Here is a 17,940-nt window from a genome sequence, read left to right on the forward strand (position 1 = left end):
TATAACAGTACTTTGGAGGGATCGGCATTATCATGAGACTCGACCTGCATCAATGCGCTGGATACGGCATTTGAGGAATAGAAGCGACAAATATAGAAAAGAACTGGAAAAAGGGCAGAATGCAGCTTCTGCCAAGCTTGATCTAGGCAACGAGCAAAAGGATGAAGGGGATAGGGCCGAGACAGCCGGTGATCGGAGGTGGCAGTCAAAAGGTCATCCATTCGTCTTGGCAACAGGCCCGACCTTCGAACAAAACGAACATAATCACAATTCTGCAACGCTCACAGGTTTAATTCACGGTGTATGTTGCAGATTGAAAGGAACACTAGATACAAAGCGAAAAAAAATAAAAATAAAAAGAATTCGGTCATCGTCTAAGCCACATTGTGTGCCTGTTGTCAACTTGAGCCACCTCTGGGTGGCGGCATGATGTAATGACCCAAGCTCGCGCCCGGACTCCTTTTAAGAACTTCCCTCCCTCCGCCTTCCTTCCCAACTTCCCGCTTATTTCTCACTTCCCATCAAATCTCCCTCAAGATGCCTTTCACCGCCTCGTAAGTTGACTCTCTTTGCTCTATCACTCTCGAGCTTAGCTTCTACCCGAGGCCCTAACTCGCGGCCTGTCGCACCCTGTCGCACCCTCCTGTCGTCAGGTCGCGCGGCCGTCTGGGGACGAGACAGAGACCATGTCCAGTGTGCTAACGTCGTCGGCAGTGATATCTGCAAGATCATCTTTGCCATCATCCTGCCCCCTCTGGGTGTCTTCCTGGAGCGCGGATGTGGTTCTGATCTCCTGATCAACATCTGTTTGACCATCCTTGGTTGGATCCCTGGTATCATTCACGCCATGTATGTGTTGAGAGCTCCGAAGACCTCGTGACAGCTGCTGACTACTTTCTAGTTACATTATTTTCAAATACTAGCGATGCCTACCTCCCCCCACACCCTCGCAGCCAATGCTTTTTCACCCTCAATACCCCTTGAAAAGCGATACGGAATACTCTGCGACTAATTTTACATCGATCCCTGCTCTCGCCTTACGCTTGAAGTAAGGGGCGGTGCGGTTCGATATCCTGAACGCCGATGTCAGCGTGGTTCCGTGGAGGTCCGGATCAGACTAGCCCAATGCGGCCGCCACCACTTGGCACATGGTCCGACATGATGTCCATAATTCCTTAATATTCGGTGTGGTCGCATGGTGATGTTTTTCCTTGTGTTATTATTTTTCTTTGTCTTGCTCAATACTGCGGGTTCCTTGTTTTTCTGAATGATACCAGCTCATGCGGCCTGAGCCTATGGCTTCGTTGTTTCGTATCAATGCCCGCTGTTGGCTAGCTTTATGATTCACGGGCATGGATTTTATTACAAACTACTTCTTCATCCCTAGATATACATACTCCGTAGACAAAGTGTACCTGTAGAGAAATCCAACTGTATCGGGATCGATGTCTCTTATGTACAACGACTGGGACTCGTCACAAATGGCCGAAGAGTGCATGAGTCGAATACAATTGACGCATGCTAGCCATTGTGGGCTGCAGCCACATCCCTCTTTAACCATTGCAATTGATTGGCTTATGCCACTGCATGAGGTGGCTGCAACTACCCCGTTGTACTATCACAGTGTTTCGAGTGCACGGAGTACAGGGGTAACCGGTGAGCAGCCCACGAAACCAAACAAGATAGATAAAACACCAGGCGAAGTCTTGCCCAATCTTGCCGGAATGACACAGATAGATTCGATTTTCTGAGCAGATCGAAGTTTTAGCGGAAATCGTCACATGAACCATCCAGGCCAAGTCTGCTCAGGTTGGTAAACGATGTACCACCAAGGCAACGCCAATCAGAGTGTAGAATCCAAGTAGTACATACAAATTCCAGTCATTCATCCACTAAGTTTAGGAAATCTGAAACCTAGCCTGACGCCATCCACAACACGTTCTGCAGCCTAAGCGCTGTCGATGGCCCGGCGCGTATCGGAGCCACTTACCAGGCCGACCATCCAGCCCTGGAGAGAGGGCGCCTCAGCACTTCGGCGATTCGCTCTTTGAGGGGGTCTTACTATTTAAGATGTCATGCAGTCTCACTCTAGCGCCTACACAGTCATAGCCTCAAGTACTGTGTTTCAGAATGATGTTGAGCCCCAGGCCCCGAAAGGTCAGTGGCCAGCGTCATGGTCAGTTTTGCCTCGCGCTTAGAGTCCAGCTGCGCTTTGACTTCGTGTTTAACTAGGCCAGAGACCCTCTTTTGAGGAACATGATTGATATTTCCTTATTTTGCTGGCGTTGTATGTCGGTTTTGCTATCTCTACACCATTTGCTATCCAAATCGCAGCCCTCTATCAATGATGATAACCCTATGTACAAGGGTTCGAGGGTAATCCAACCCATGCAAGAGTTTACAAGGTGAATCCGTTGCGAAAATTTACATAAAGAGCCATGGCTCATCATGAACAGGGCTACCGCAGTATGGTTGTCCTTCCTATCCACGGGATAATCATCGCGATCCTCCTCTTACTCGCACACCGTTCAGCGGCTCAGGATGTATCCAGCAATGTATCAAACTCGCTTTTATATGACATGGTTCCAGACTGCGCCAAGGATTGTGTGGTTAACTTCATCAAATCCGAGTACACACCCACGCAATGCAAGTCGCCGTCCAATATCAAATGTCTCTGCCGCACCCAGTCATCCGGTGGCTTAACCTTGGGGGAAGCGGCTTTGAGTTGTGTGCTATCTGTATGCCCACAGACGGTTGTTGCCAAATCTAGGGCGTATCACATATGTGATTCGGTGCCTGAAGCCCTTCCAAATACACATCAGACGATCACCGCGACGGTCTTTTCTGATACAAGGACGACGATAACCACCGAGGCAAGCACGACTGCGGAGATAATATCAACAACCTCTATCTCGACAACTGAATACACACCAGATGCCCCTCTAACAACTTCAACCACAGTATCGACACTGGTGCCAACCTCTACTACTTCCAGCCAGACCTCTGAGGTCACGTTTTATCACGCTTCATCTTCAGAGCCTTCTAAGTCTCAAACAGAGACAATCACGTCCACCAGTGAGAGTGCTTTGCCTCCCAGTGGGTCTCCTGAAGACACGAATAAGAAAGATAATCATGCTATCTCTCCAGCGGCAGTCATTGGAGTATCAGTAGCATCAGGGATAGCAGGGTCTTTCATCATCGTTGTTGCCGTGCTTTTCTGCCGCAAGAGATGGCGACGAAGACATCCGGAAAGTGCGCGTTTACACGTCTTTGAGATTGGGGGCGCGATGTCTGAGCCTTCCGATTTTTCAAAACCGATGCCACGACTCCCGACAGGTGGTTCAGGCCTAGGGTCTTCATACAGCCTTGCGAGCGGCCACGAGGAAATAACACAGCAACAGCGCATTATCCAGCCAATGGCTGATGTCCGATCACCATCCCGATACTTGCCTCGATTTGCTAGAACATCACACCCAGGTCAATCCAGGGACCATGAACGAATAGGGTTTGCCATCAGCTCCGATTCCGATTGGGAAGCTTCTCCCAGGACAGACTCGTCGCAGCACAGCATGGCAAGACTAATTCCAGATGGCCCAGCTGGAATGTATCCAAAGCCGCTGAATTGGAACCACCGGCCAGACAGTGGAGGCACTCTCTTTGAAGAAGACGAAACCCACCAAGCGGTAGCGGCGGCCGGAATGACACAAAACAATTCCCCGCGATTAGGGATTCAACCTAGACTCGCAGGCTTACCACCCAATCCACGCGCCTTTAAGGACGGCTTCCCAACAGGGAACTTCAAACGAAGATCCGGTCCTCCGAGTACCTTAGCCTCCCCATTCAACCCCAACTCGGCCTTGAAAACCTCCTCATCGAACAATAGTGCTGCAATCAACGCGCCTCCTGGGTCATGTTCCTCCTTATATCCAAACACTCACCTCGCCGCTCCTACCCACACCACCCCTGACCAGCATCGCAGTCTATCACCAGGAACACATGCACCTCACCTTGCACGCACCCCATCATCAAGCATACCCCCAGGCTCGGAGATAGTGTCCAGGCCGCGTATTGTACACGGCAATGACATCAAGCGAGTTCAGATCCGCAACAGTCCACGACCACCCAGCGAAGTCGTCGCACCATATTGCCCCGAGGACCTGTGGCTAGAACGTGGGCGTGCCGGTGCACCCCCAAGATCTCGAGAAGTTTCTGGGGAACTCCCCTATCCTTCTGAGCTATGTCCTGGTGTTGTGCATTATCCCGATAGCCCAAAGAGAAAGGCTGTCTCTATGGCGAATCGAGTTTCTCCCACTAGTCGGAACTTGACGCCATCGAGGAGAGGTGATGATTTGATTCTTCGTGTGGATTAGGAGTTCTGGGTTCTGTTGGTATTTGCTCCAGCACATTATCTACATCATTGCTTTGCTTATTTTTGTTGTATATTATGTTGTTTTGTTGATATGGGTGGATATATTGATTTGACATTCTTGTTGCATTGCAATGCGTTACCTACATCCATCTTTGTGAATCTATATACATATCTAGTTAAAATTATTTTGTTAGACTTGATCTGTTACAGATTTGACGCTCATAAGAGTATTGTCTGTTTTCCTCAATATACTGATTAGATTTAAAGATTAAATCTACATATGTTGACAGTTATATCACTGCTTATGACGCATTTCTGACCTACCTGTTTACTCATCACAACTCGTTTCAGATATCCAGAAACTCCACTCTAATGACGAATCCAACATCGCCATCGTGGTAAGCCTGTCGCTGTCAAGGCATTGTATCCAACGCTAATGCAGATCATACATAGAATGACCTGCCATCCGGGTGGGGCTCAAAGCCCGAGGACCTCGAATATAAAGATGACTGGGAGGCAGAGGATAGTTTTGGACAACAGCTATATGAAAGTCTGCATTTTGGAAGAGACCGTCCGATGATGTGTCATTGCACAAACGGCCTACCTGTTTGGAGCCCGCGGGAAGTTCTATTTCTGGTATTGGGTTGCTCTTGAGGTCTATGAAATCACTTTCCCGACCACCCTGCACGAGATCATCAAGACTATGAAGGAAAAGGGAGATGGGATTCCGAGTACCAAGAGGCTTCTACGATAAAGAAATCTGGGGGCGCTCCGGGGACAAGAGGCCCCGTTGCTGTGCACTCCTTCCATATGTTCATCCTAGAAGGCATCATGCCAAAGCAGAAACCTCAAGAACACTGACCTTTTCATAGCTGTCGTAGTTTTGCCTTCCCCATGCGCTCTCTATCGTACTCTGTGCAAAGAATCATCATACTCCATGGGCAGTTAGGCCCCGCAGCTGCGGCTCCTTTTTCGGGGCGGATTCTACCAGAACAAGCCATAACAATGCGATACCGTGTATAGCGGACTCGATGAAAGAAGCAGGGATGTTCATAGAATATCCAGAAGAAAGCGCTCAAGGCAGCGCACGCTGAGCGGCAGTTTCTGGACCCGAGTCGCAGATCCCTGCGGAAATTGCCAGTTTTTGATCGAGCTTCACGAGGAGACTTTGGAGAACTTCTGTCGTTTGGCTAGGTCTGTGAGAGCTCGCCTAGACAGCCGATGCGCAAAGAAACGAAAGAGAGGCAGTTCGAAAGAAGGAAAGCCCCGGGAACACGTTGGGGTGTTTTGGCGGGGGAGCTTAGATAAGAAATTGGGGTCCCAAATTGACTGTACAAAACACACGATTGATCACATCTTTCCCAACTCACTCGAGTCTGCGTCTGGAATTTCTCAGAGATCTGTTCTGTTGGCTAATTCCATAATGGCCACTCCAGATAGGATGATGGCTCGCCCTGCAAGATCCACAATTTTGCCTGTGTTTCCTTTGGAGCTCTGGGATATGATCATTGAAAGTCTGTGTGATGAAGAGTCCGCGCAGCATCTGAGCCGACTTTCTCGGACATGCTCAATGCTCTATCAAAGGATTGAACCTTCTCTCTACAGCACAGTACGCCTATGGAATTCAGAAAGCGGGGCTCGTCTTGCCCGCACGATAGAGCGGCGTCCAGAGTTGGCACCGCGTATTCGCCAAATTCGACACAAGGAGGATGCTGGCTCAGAATTTTATTCTCATCGCTATCTGAAATTCTATAAGACGGCCGCAACTTTACCAGAACTGGAGAAGCTGGTTTTGAGAAGAAATCCGAGACCCTTTGAGTTAACACGATGGGCCAATCGCGATGAGCGAGATGATGCTTTGCTGGAATGGTCGAGAAAGGTAGTCACGGGAACAGCTATCGTCAAGGAGTGGAGAGATTTAGGCTGGGGTCCTCCGGGAGAATCATCTTTCAGTCCACCAGGTGTAAGTGACAAACTTAGTTTCGAGCGAGATAGTTCGAAAGAAGGATTATTCTCGCATGCACTGCTCCAAAACCCACCAGGAATGCCTGCTTTGCGCGTCTGTGAGTCTTTTAACCTCCCTATTCTACTGGACAAGAACCTAATAATGATCAGGTCACATCGGGAGCGATTATAACGGAGACCAGCACAACACCCAGATGGATAGTGGGTGTCTACCATCATTCACCGAAGCACTCTTCCGTCATCCAGGTCTCCGTCAGCTCTGTGTTACTGGTGCTTTCTTCCAGATTTCTACGTCTCGCCCTTCCCCTTCTGCAATGGCTTCCACGCAGCTGGAGGAATTGACCCTTTTGAATTGCAAGATAGACCCGTCCGACCTCGGGGGACTGCTCGAATATCCGCAAGCATTGAAGCGATTCACCTTCCGAGGTCCTAGAATAGAGGATTTGGTGGATCCCGAAGGGCAACCTCGCGGCTATGTTGAATCGGTGCTCGCACAAGCCCGTTCCCTTGAATTTATGGATTACGACCTTTACTGGGGTGGTGATGAAGATGCAGACTTTGGCGAACTCACCAATCTCAAGCATCTCACAACAACCCTCAGTACACTAGCAGGAAAAGACTGCCTTGAGTTGAACGCCGAAGATGATATTCTACCAAGCAGTCTCGAGAGTCTCACGATACGTTACGACGAAGTCAAAGCCTGGCTTCCTTCAAGTATCCACGAGATGCTGCAAAGCGGAATGCTTCCGAATCTGCGTCGCTTTACATGTGAAGTCCCAGAGATCATTGAAGACCTTCCTTCAATCAACGAATCCAAGACCAATCCCCCGGCCACACAGATATGCCAGGAGATCAACATCTGGAAAAGCAGGTTTGAGACAAAGAAGGTGGAGCTATCCGCGGTCACCGTCCCTTATCCACTCGTGCTGCCCAAATACAAGACATGTTCTTGTGAATGCCTCTCCTTCTATCACCGCATGTTTTTCCATTTGCATGACCCCTTGTCTCATCCTTTTGATTTTACTGGCGAGGATGTGTTTTATGATGACTGGGCTGATATTGATGATGAGCTTGACCTGGATCAGATCATGGACGACATTGCCGAGGGATCTGGATCTGACTTCATGGACTGAGACATTGGTGAAGATTGACAGTTTGTCCGACATTCAAAGTTGTCTTCCCAGGTTCTCCTCCAGGGCTCCACCTAGCCACCTGCAGATATGCTTTATCATGTTATGTATTATGTCTGGAATATCCATGTAAACTTGTTCTAATGTTGAGCTTCTCACACATGCTAGAAAATGAACTAAGCAAAAGCCCTACTGTGAAGTGACCCCATTATTCATATTTCAACCCTACCAAAATTCAAAGCTGCATACGTTGGCCTACACAATTAGAAGTAAACTTCGACGCAGACAAAATTAATATCAGACAGGTTTCTCTGGTTGTCCGTGATCTGTGGAAATCATGTATCGAGCAAATAATGCATTGTATTCGATATGATCTAGCATATTCCTTCTCTTTTCCTACAGATTGACGGATCCTTTTGTTTTCTTTCCAAGGCTCTTGGGCACCGCAAATTCGGAGATCGGTTCTTCCCATCTGCCCCGGCGATCATGACACGATCATTGGGCCAAGCCAGATGGACCCTCGAGAATAGGAGCCAGTTATCTAGGCTACTTATAAATCATTTCCTTCGGTATGTATTAGCATAGAGAACTGGCATTGGCCTTGGGAGTATTTTCCTTGATCCTGTTGATAGTTTTATGCAACAAGATGAGGATCATATAACCTCATACAGAAGCAGGCCAGTGGAGCCGATGGCAGGGTTCTTCCCCAGATTCTGTCGATCGTGATCTTCAATTGTCGGAAATCAACTCTCTAGTTCAAGATGTCAACCACTTCTCTGTCCCGTTTTTGTGTGGCTGCTGGATGCTTTTGTCAAGCTTCGTGTCAACAGGTAACAGGGCACGCATCGGGAGGAATTCCTTCGACTGGGCTTGTCAAAGAGCCCCAAACCAGGCCTAGCATGAATACAACCAAACAAAAGCCAGCCTCCCATTTAACCCGTGGCCACAGATATACGTGCATAGACTGTGCATGGACCTCCGATAAAAAAGATCGCAATTTGACTTACTTTCCCAGCCATAGACAATACCCAGGTAACTCCCAATACTGAGTTGCTAGGAAGAGCCGCGCATTGCGCCAGAATCGACTCAGCCTAGACTGATTAAAGGCTCCGTCATCAGAGGAAATGGTAAGCTTGCGGAATGATCAAATGTTGGGATTGGACAAAGCCTTTGAACAGGGTTTATGGTGTGCGTCCTTGGATGCACACTGACGCTCTGGCCGAGAATAGTAGGTATGCCGTACTTCCTATTATCGGACTTACGAAGTACTGGTTTCTTGCGCTCGAGACACGAGGCGAAGGCTTGACGTTACAGGATTAGTGAGTCCACTTCTCCTCTTATACCCAATAGCAAACATATTCTCTCAGGAAGTTCTGATTGTGAGATCCTTTATGGCTTGCATTCCTTGGCTCTTAATATAGCTCTGGTGTTGGTCCGAGGTCGTATCGGCCAGCATGTGGCGGCGCCCGCGTCTTTGGTCAAGCCGCCTTTTTCGTTCTCTGCACCACTCACAAGTTTCCATTCCGACACCCCGATCTTACTTCCTGTGGTATAGGGGCACAGACCCATTGACTTGCTGCTTTTTATTTCCGAGAGCTGGTTCCTGACAGTGCTTCAGCTCGATGACGTCAAACGCCCGATACACCCCGCATCTTTGATTTGATCTTGTCCCCGAGGTTGTGGTGAATCCCCCCGCTCGAAAACAAGGTGGTCAGATTGGAAATACCCAATCCCTCACAACGGAAGAGGCGCTCCTGGACACGGATTCATCGGACGCCTCTAGTGATACCGACCACGCCACGCCGAAAGCCGCAAGCAAAAAGGCTTAAAGCGACTCCGAGATCAAATCCTGAGATTGCCACCATTGGTTCTATCTTATAATCTTGTTCTGAAATCCCGAAATCCGCTGGTTTTCCTTACGTCAAGTTCCCTCAACCCACCATGAGCTCCACTTCCTAACCTCGTTGTGGTTGCGCATCTTTCACTCATCGAATCAGCGCCATGAATAAGGCTTGTGGACCGAGGCTCATGCGCCAAGTGGTGCCGTTGTGGATCTATAACCCATTTCTGATTTCAGATGCTTTGGGCTTGTTTTAATTCAGAACAATTGGTAGAATGACGAGGTCTGAGCCTGGACATAGCGGAACCCCATGTTTTGGGGCCAACAGATCGATGATGCAAACTGCGCTTTGCTTCGGCCTCAGTCTGCTATATTAATGGGCCCTGATCTCCCCCCACATGTCGCAGCTACTCTAAATCATTCCGATTCCCTTTATGCTGCAACCGGCCTGATTTTCCCTGCAGACTGCACGTCACAAGAGAACGCAATAGCGTGTGCATCTATAAACCTGTCCCTGGCATTGTAACGGATCGTCAACAAACGTTGGACGATCTTGAGGTCATTGTATCACGCCTCATCAAGGAAGCGATCCTCATCGTCATTGTACCCACAGTCTGCCCCACACCTATCATCTTCTATTCACAATGGCCAAAGCCGATAGAATCGGAACTCAAAGAGTCCGACTTGATAGTCTGGACACCGCTCGGGCCGATCTTTATGGAGGTCCGAACGTCGTCGTTCCTCCTAAGCATTTCATGGCTTCTACTTCTGACCATATTTCCAAACTATCCGATATGACCGAACACCACGAGGAACTAGTCTCATCGGAAGATGATACTTCGCCGATCAATACGCCCATGTCAACCCCTCCAATGGTCACTAGCGATGATTTTGCTCTGGCCTTTGATATCGACGGCGTTCTCATCAAGGGCGGGAAACCCATTCCTGAAGCCGTTGATGCCATGAGATACATCAATGGTGAAAATCCCTACGGAGTCAAAGTGTAAGTGTTTACCTGGTCATTGTGTTTCTCCTCGCTCGGTATTGAGGAGTAGAAGTCCCCGATAAGAGTCAAAAGAATCTGTAACTGATTGCATCATCTTAGTCCCTACATTTTCTTGACCAACGGCGGTGGCAAGACAGAGAAAGAGCGATGTCTCGATCTCAGTAAACAACTCGACCTGGAAGTCAACCCTGGTCAGTTCATCTGCGGCCATACGCCGATGCGTGAAATGGCCCAGCGGTACCACACCGTCCTGGTAGTCGGTGGCGAGGGTGAGAAGTGTCGAATAGTGGCTGAAGGATATGGATTCAAGGATGTCATCACGCCTGGAGATATCATCAAGACGCGACACGACACCACACCATTCCGAACACTGACGGATGAGGAGTATGAGAACTCCCGGCTGCTCGATCTAGACAAGGTCCGAATTGAAGCGGTCTTTGTCTTTGCAGACAGTCGAGATTGGGCTGGCGACCAACAAATCATTTTGGATTGCCTCATGACCAAAGATGGCTGGTTGAACACACGATCGGAGAGCTTTACCGAGGGACCCCCGGTCTTCTTCTCACATACCGATGTAGTGTGGTCAACATCGCATGAACATTCCCGTCTTGGAATGGGAGCGTTGCGCGCTTCTCTCGAAGCCGTCTATGCTGCTATTACTGGCAAGGATCTCAACACCATTGCCTTCGGTAAACCCCAGATTGGAACATATGAATTTGCCACTCGACTTTTGCAAAAGTGGCGAAAGGATTCCTGTGGCATCGACCGGTCTCCATCCACTGTCTACTTCATTGGCGATACTCCGGAGTCCGACATTCGCGGCACAAACGAGTTCAACGAGACTACGGAAAACGATTGGTTCTCTGTTTTAGTCAAGACTGGAGTCTACCGGGATGGTACTGTTCCGCGTTATCCTCCCAGGAAGATCTGCAACAATGTCTTTGATGCTGTCAAGTTTGCCATCGAGCGCGAGCATCGAAAGACTTCTAAGGGCTCAACCGTTTCCGAGCTCGACATTGACACCAGAAAAGAAGCTCCCAACTAAGCAGCTCTTTGGTTTCTCTTGAACTGCTTCTCATGCCTCTGTAAACACTTAACAACTTTCGTTTTTTTTTTTCTCTCCTCACGCCCGGTATCTTACCTGCCACCGGATTTTTCATGTGAGGACATGAACCAGTCAATTTTATGATTTTTCGCCAACATGTTTTTCTATATGATTCCCCGTCATCTTGAGCTTTTGTATCTTCTCTCGATTCGGCGCGGGTCCTTTCCCACTCTTGATTGCGATATGGGTTGGATGACTTCCATACATAGTACACCTGGAATCTATCTAGTGATTCCACAATGATCAATGATAGCAATTTGAAATGAATCAACACCTACTCCAGTAGATCTTGTACATGACCAGGGACAACGATAGCTGAATCCCATTTTCACGACAATGGCCGGATGTTTCAAAGCCTGAATATTGAGGCACTCAGCCCTGTAGTTGACATGACCCACTACGCGCGCAAGGCCTCGACATCGCATATAAAAGGATCTCTCGGCCTAGACAGTACATACAAGAAAGTTTTTATCCCCAAAGCCACATCCTGTAGCAATAATGGTGAGGATTCTCCCAGTGTAGCTTCATGTACCACCACTAACGTCCCAAACCAGATCCCCCGAACAGAGGCACTATACCTTGACGACGCCTCGCTGCGGACATTGACTACGGAGATTCTATCATCCCAGCCAATACCCTCACTATCCGAAGAACAGAAAACCCTAGTCAAAAACGTGCCCACAGAAGACAACGCGATCACCACACGCCAGACAATCTTCTACGCACAAGGCGGAGGACAGCCCAGCGACACCGGCGCAATCGCAGCAATAGACCAAAACACGACGTTTGAAGTCTCGCTGGTGCGCAAGACGTCCGACGGACTGTACCTGCATTTTGGAAAATATCTAGACTCTTCGTCGCCCTTTGCGGAGGGCCAGCATGTCGTGCAAAGGGTCGATGACTCAAAGCGCAATTATCATTCCAGGCTCCATTCCGCCGGTCACATTGTTGGATTGGCTATGCAGCTTTTGATGCCGGAGATGAAGAAAGTCAAGGCGAATCATTTTCCGGGGGAGGCGGCTATGGAATATGAAGGGTTGTTGTATAATGAGCATAAGCGGATTATCCAGGAGAAGGTTGATGAGCTGGTGTCGCGGGATCTGCCCATTCTCATGTCTTGGTTGGAGGGCGGGGTGCGGATGGGTGATGGGGAGGGTTTTTCTCGTGATGGTCGGACTCGGATTGCGAGTATAGGTGGGCTGGATCACAATGCTTGTGGGGGTACTCATGTTGCGCGGACGGGTCTGGTCGGTTCGGTTGTTATTCGGAAGATCAGTCGGCAAAAGGGTGTTAGTCGCGTGGCTTATGATGTTTCTGCAGGGGTTGAGGGATAACTTTGGTTCTATTTGTACGGCTGTTTGGTAGATTATATGATGGGGGTATTGTGACTCTATGTACATGATCTAACGCTATCAAGGAAATGTGGGATTATAATACGAACTCGTTGTCCAGCCAGTGCTTCATCACTATCTTGCCTTCTCTGAATCCATCCTTCTCAACTCGAACAATGATAGCTGCATGGCTATGTCGATGCTTCTGTATATGGACGGGGTATTTCCGAATTCCCACAGCGTTAAGTGAATCGATTATACCAAATTGTTCATGGGTCAATGCCAGCTTGGGAAAGCGCGTAGAACCCGCGGTCGTAGATGACCGTCTAGCTGAGGCAGACCCGAGTTCAGCATCACTTTGCGCAGGACTCGAGACAGATAATCTTGCAGATTTCTCGGGTGCTGCTTCGGACACTTCGGTGTCACTGTTTGATAGATAAGCTGGTTCTTGTATGGCATTGACGCTCTCAAAGGCCTCTTCCACGGCATGCTGAGCATCTTGAACCAAGAGAGGTACTCGGTATCGTCCAAAGCGCTCGAGATTTTCACCAAGTTCGTGCATGCGGATTCGCTTCGAGCTGCGAAACGTCTGTATGCCGGCATTGATCAAAAACAGTGTAGAAGCCAGTGGCACGAGGACCAGGAGTAATGATGACAGAGGTATCCAGAGAGCCACAGATTTCAATTTCTTCCAAATCTGCGCTGCTGCAGTCTCCGGTTTTCCTTCCACCGGAGGAAGCACATGAAGATCGGGATCGATAATGACATCTTCATAGCCCTTGACGTAGTTGATATTCACATCTTCCAGACGTCGGAAAGGATCGTGTTTGGAAAGACCAGACGTATAGAAGAGAACCGAGCGATCATTCACAATATTGGCATATATGGTTCGCTGCTGAAACTTCTTCAGGCCCGTTATAAAAATGCTCTCAGGATCAGCTAGAACGGCAAGCAATGGTCGCCCGGTATCTCGGAAGGAATCAACCAGCCACATTTGGCGTCCAGATGCTGAAAGTGTCTTTGGTCCTAGAACGTTGAAAATTTGATCCTTGTACCCCTTGAGCGGCGCTCTCACTCCGACGTGGGGTGTGGCAAAGGTAGTGAAGTTCATCGGTTCCAGCTTATCCAGCCAACCCCGTGCATTGAGCAAGCCGATCGCATAGCGTGCGAGTAAAACCCCCGAGTGAATATCCAACCACACTGATCTTCGTGATTTTCTGTCCCTTTTCCGCTAAAGATTCCAGCGTCTCCTCGATTTCGTGCACTAATCGTTCTCCGCCCAACTCGATTCCGTCGTAGGTATAGTTCCCGCTGTTTGCTTTCGGGCAGAGGATGTAGAGATCTTCGTCTCCATATCTATCTCTCAGTGCAGATGCGATATAATCAAGGTGTGAGGGGTTTCCCCAGAGTCTGTAAGGAACATTTGTCGCGTTAACGGGCTGGTCAATACGTCATTGGTAAGGGGAGGGCAGTACCCGTGGACCAGCACGCAGAGGTGATGGGCTTGAGAAGTATCTGACATGGTCTCGCTAGTTGTTCCTCTCGGTGAGATTGCAGAGTTCCTAAGATTAAATAAAAGGAACCTATCTGTTGTCCGGATATCTGTTCGTCCGAAGTCCGTCCATCGTCAGCCTGGAGTTATCGGCGATAAGGGACTTACATGTCTTATGTGCAAGGCGTGGTGTGTCTCCTTTTGCAAACCATAGAGCCCTGAATACAAGATAGATTGAAAAACAATCCTCAAGCTAGGCTTTCGAGTCAGATCTCAAATAATCCATACATAGCAGAAAAGTACAGCCATAATGACCAGACAGACATGAGATTCTGCCTGCAATGTCAGGCCCTCAATGTTTGTCTGTTTTGCATCAGACCTGACTTATCACTTCACTGAACAGCCCCGATGTTGTTTTCTAGCGATGTCAACCTGTTCCCTTGCTTCATATGAATCTGCGTTCTATCTAAAGCTTTAGCTAGCTACTTGGTTCACAATACTGCAGGTTGGGTCATTTTTATTGATCTCCGTTCCAAGACAGCGAGTGACACGATAGCGTTCCAGCAGTATTCGCCCCAGCCTATTTGGTACACAAAACAAGCAAATTGTCGATGAACAGAGATTCATATATCTGGTCACCATGTATTTCTAGACGCTGGGATCAGTTGTCCTTGAATAGCTTCTCCGTTCAAAACCCCAAGTACTTAGACCATATCTAACCTGGTCTCATCTCGTCTGATCACCCATCATGTTCACATCGCTCGGTTGTTTTGCGGGCATTTTATGTCCACAGGGCAAGGATTGTGCTCTTTTGAGATGCCTGTTCTTTCACCCTAATAGTGACCCGAGCCCGACTAAGCCTCAAACTTCGCATGTTCCAGCCCCAGGTGTTGATGGTCCTCCTTCTAAACGGGCCAAAGTGGAAAATCCTCAGTTGCCGTTGTCCCTGTCCCCAATTCCATCTCACAGCGTTAAAGGCCCATCCATCGAGATGGGCCAGCATTCGTCAAAATCAGTTGCACGCAAAGAAACTCAAAAGACGAGTCAAGGGAGTTCGAGCGCTCAACCTACAATCGAAGGAATGGCCCCTGCAAGCTCAAGTCATGAACTCCCAAATCCTTCGGGAAACATTTCTGTGAGGCCTACTGATGCTACTCCTGCTGGGTCGTCAGCAAAACTTCCTCCCCGCAAGGCTCCAAAGGAAACGCTGAACCCTCGCATGCTTGCCAATGCACCAGCAACCCATGGCACTCGAACTGCCATCTTGCAGAAACTACACTCCGCCATGTCTGCTCTCAACCAAAAGTTACGGAAGGATAAGAACAGCTCGAACAGATGCTTTATTCTAACATCGGACGAGCTCATCACAATGGCTCTGGATGAGGAAGAGAAATTCGCAAGGAACAATTCTAGCATCTACAGCAATGTTATCAAACTTCGGATTGTCAAAATCACGAAGATGGGCATTGATGAATGGGCTAAGGAAGTTATGGCTCACTTGAATGTGCGATACTATAAGATCAGCCCCATTCAAAAACCGCAGACGAAGCCCGTATCCATCAACACTGGGCTCAGCCCCGCTCAAGAAATCGCAGTTGTGCCCAAGCTAATCACACCCCTCGCCGGCCTCGAAAAACATGGATATGTCACAAAGGCGCCCACTGGCGCAGAGATCGAGACCGCCAAGCGAGGAGTGGAGGGATCCAATGGCTGGGAGAAGTGCGATAGGTGCGGTCAGCGATTCCAGGTATTTCCAGGTCGTCGCGAGGATGGTGCTCTGGCCAGTGGTGGCCACTGTACGTATCATCCAGGACGGCCCGTCTACCCCCAGAGCAAGAAAACAGACCATGTCACTGGTCCATCTCAACCGTACTTTCCCTGTTGCAGCGAAGCGCTGGGAACGTCTACTGGCTGCACCAAAACGAAGTCCCATGTTTTCAAGGTCTCGGAGACCAAACGACTTGCATCCATCCTCCAATTCCAAACAACCCCGTCGCAGCCCGAGAAAGAAACTCTCGAACCGGTTGCTCTTGATTGCGAGATGGGGTACACCACATTGGGTCTTGAGCTGATCCGTCTCACTGCCGTCAGCTGGCCTCAAGGCCATGATCTCCTCGACATTCTAGTACGACCTATGGGTGAAATCTTGGATCTCAATACACGCTATTCTGGTGTCAGCCCGGAACACTATACTTCTGCCAAACCGTATGGCTCTACAATGCCCAACACAGATTCGACATCTGTTGAAGAGAAGGAGAAATCCCAATCACCGTTGCAACTTGTTTCGTCGCCTGCCGAAGCGCGAGATCTACTTCTGAAGTTTCTCCAACCTGAGACACCTCTCATCGGCCATGCAATCGAAAACGACCTCAACGCCTGCCGCATCATCCACCCTACAGTCATTGATACCGTTCTCCTATATCCCCACCCCAAAGGCCTCCCTATACGCCTAGGTCTCAAGGCCCTTGCTCAAAGACATCTTGGCCGCGACATCCAGATTGGGCACGATGGGCATGACTCGAAAGAAGATTCCATTGCAACCGGTGATCTTGTGAGAGTAAAGGTGGGCGAGAAATGGAAGGAGCTGAAGAAGAACGGATATCAAATCGAGGGGAGTAAGCTTGTCCATCCCGATGGCCTAGAATCAATATCCGATTCCTCATGGACGAAAGTCCCTGGTCCTGGCAAGAAAAGAAAGGCCGTTAGATAATTGTGGATATTTCGCAATCCTATCTCATGTGTTATGTTCAATTATTGTTGGAGATACCCTACAAGTGCATGTGTAAAAGGTCGAACAATTTACAGGATTACACTACGCCAGTAGGAACTTGAGGGTATAAACTTTTTTAGTTTTATTTGCGGCCTCATAAACCGATCTATCCCCCCATGGCTCTCGCTCTCAATCCTAACAGACGTTCTAAGCGCGACACACATAGACTAGAACCGATCGATCAACAGGGCAAAGAGGTAAAACATGTCAGGAGCGACACGCTTATTCCTCATCCTCCTCAGCCTCGTCGTTGACGACGTTGTAGAAGCGGAGCTCGTAAACACCCTTGGAGGTGGAGACGACGCGGAGCCAGTCACGGAGCTGCTGCTTCTTGAGGTACTTCTTGGTGCTGATTTGAGGAAAAAAGTAACTGTCAGCAAATCTGTAGTCGGCTTGTTGGGAGATAGACCAAAAACTCACAGGTACTTCAGGTAGCGGCCGGAGAAGGGGATGTGAGCAACAACCTCGATCTTGCCATCGCCGGACTGGGAGATCACGACGTTCTCACCGAGGTTGCCGACACGGCCCTCGACCTTGATGCGGTCGTGGAGGAACTTCTCGAAGGCAGAGACATCGAAGATCTTGTCGCTAGCGGGCTGCGAAGCGTTGATGATGAACTTCTGGGTAACCTTCTGGGCCTTGCGACCACGAGCCTATTCCGGGTAAAATCAAATTAGCCTACTGCTCCGAATGTCGAGCCCCGGTGGTTGTCTTGCAGATTCGCCGACGACATGGGACTCTCAATAGATTTTTCAATATCGAGAATCCCAAGTGTCGAAGCGAATCCGCAAAGACTCCCGTGGGGGGAACAGCAAAGCGATTTGGACTTCAACGTACAGCAGCGGGAGCCATTGTTAATGGATTGGGGGGAGATGGATTTTCGAGGGTTGGGAAAGGTCGCAAAGAGGTGAATATCCTGCGCCGGCGAGAGT

At 49.0% G+C, this 17,940-nt stretch overlaps 8 protein-coding genes across 8 annotated transcripts; 6 read left to right on the plus strand and 2 right to left on the minus strand.

Annotated features, from left to right (window-relative positions):
* Positions 1–537: 537 nt before the first annotated feature.
* On the plus strand, positions 538–923 carry N7457_008307 (YqaE/Pmp3 family membrane protein; the record flags this gene model as incomplete). Its single annotated transcript, XM_057179350.1, has 3 exons — positions 538–554; positions 715–849; positions 902–923. 3 exons carry the CDS (start codon positions 538–540, stop codon positions 921–923), a joined length of 174 nt encoding a protein of 57 aa, XP_057027736.1.
* A 1,515-nt stretch (positions 924–2,438) lies between these two features.
* N7457_008308 (uncharacterized protein) lies at positions 2,439–4,370 on the plus strand (the record flags this gene model as incomplete). Its single annotated transcript, XM_057179351.1, has 1 exon — positions 2,439–4,370. The coding sequence occupies one exon, from the start codon at positions 2,439–2,441 to the stop codon at positions 4,368–4,370; it is 1,932 nt and encodes a 643-aa protein (XP_057027737.1).
* Positions 4,371–5,792: 1,422 nt separating this feature from the next.
* Positions 5,793–7,467, plus strand: N7457_008309 (uncharacterized protein; the record flags this gene model as incomplete). Its single annotated transcript, XM_057179352.1, has 2 exons — positions 5,793–6,432; positions 6,485–7,467. 2 exons carry the CDS (start codon positions 5,793–5,795, stop codon positions 7,465–7,467), a joined length of 1,623 nt encoding a protein of 540 aa, XP_057027738.1.
* A 2,481-nt stretch (positions 7,468–9,948) lies between these two features.
* N7457_008310 (phosphatidyl synthase) lies at positions 9,949–11,355 on the plus strand (the record flags this gene model as incomplete). The annotated part of the gene is made up of 2 exons (XM_057179353.1): positions 9,949–10,307; positions 10,410–11,355. 2 exons carry the CDS (start codon positions 9,949–9,951, stop codon positions 11,353–11,355), a joined length of 1,305 nt encoding a protein of 434 aa, XP_057027739.1.
* Positions 11,356–11,804: 449 nt separating this feature from the next.
* On the plus strand, positions 11,805–12,749 carry N7457_008311 (Translation elongation/initiation factor/Ribosomal beta-barrel; the record flags this gene model as incomplete). Its single annotated transcript, XM_057179354.1, has 1 exon — positions 11,805–12,749. The coding sequence occupies one exon, from the start codon at positions 11,805–11,807 to the stop codon at positions 12,747–12,749; it is 945 nt and encodes a 314-aa protein (XP_057027740.1).
* Positions 12,750–12,843: 94 nt separating this feature from the next.
* On the minus strand, positions 12,844–13,857 carry N7457_008312 (uncharacterized protein; the record flags this gene model as incomplete). Its single annotated transcript, XM_057179355.1, has 1 exon — positions 12,844–13,857. The coding sequence occupies one exon, from the start codon at positions 13,855–13,857 to the stop codon at positions 12,844–12,846; it is 1,014 nt and encodes a 337-aa protein (XP_057027741.1).
* Positions 13,858–14,986: 1,129 nt separating this feature from the next.
* Positions 14,987–16,948, plus strand: rex3 (putative RNA exonuclease Rex3; the record flags this gene model as incomplete). Its single annotated transcript, XM_057179356.1, has 1 exon — positions 14,987–16,948. The coding sequence occupies one exon, from the start codon at positions 14,987–14,989 to the stop codon at positions 16,946–16,948; it is 1,962 nt and encodes a 653-aa protein (XP_057027742.1).
* A 224-nt stretch (positions 16,949–17,172) lies between these two features.
* N7457_008314 (60S ribosomal protein eL22) lies at positions 17,173–17,939 on the minus strand. Its single transcript, XM_057179357.1, has 3 exons — positions 17,846–17,939; positions 17,429–17,661; positions 17,173–17,357 (listed from the first exon to the last, which is right to left on the minus strand). The coding sequence occupies exons 1-3, from the start codon at positions 17,858–17,860 to the stop codon at positions 17,231–17,233; spliced, it is 375 nt and encodes a 124-aa protein (XP_057027743.1). The 5' UTR covers positions 17,861–17,939; the 3' UTR covers positions 17,173–17,230.
* Between the last annotated feature and the right edge of the window lies 1 nt (position 17,940).

This window comes from Penicillium paradoxum (assembly GCF_028828445.1).
Source record: "Penicillium paradoxum strain IBT 22861 chromosome Unknown utg000007l_segment0_segment0, whole genome shotgun sequence".
NCBI lineage: Eukaryota > Fungi > Ascomycota > Eurotiomycetes > Eurotiales > Aspergillaceae > Penicillium > Penicillium paradoxum.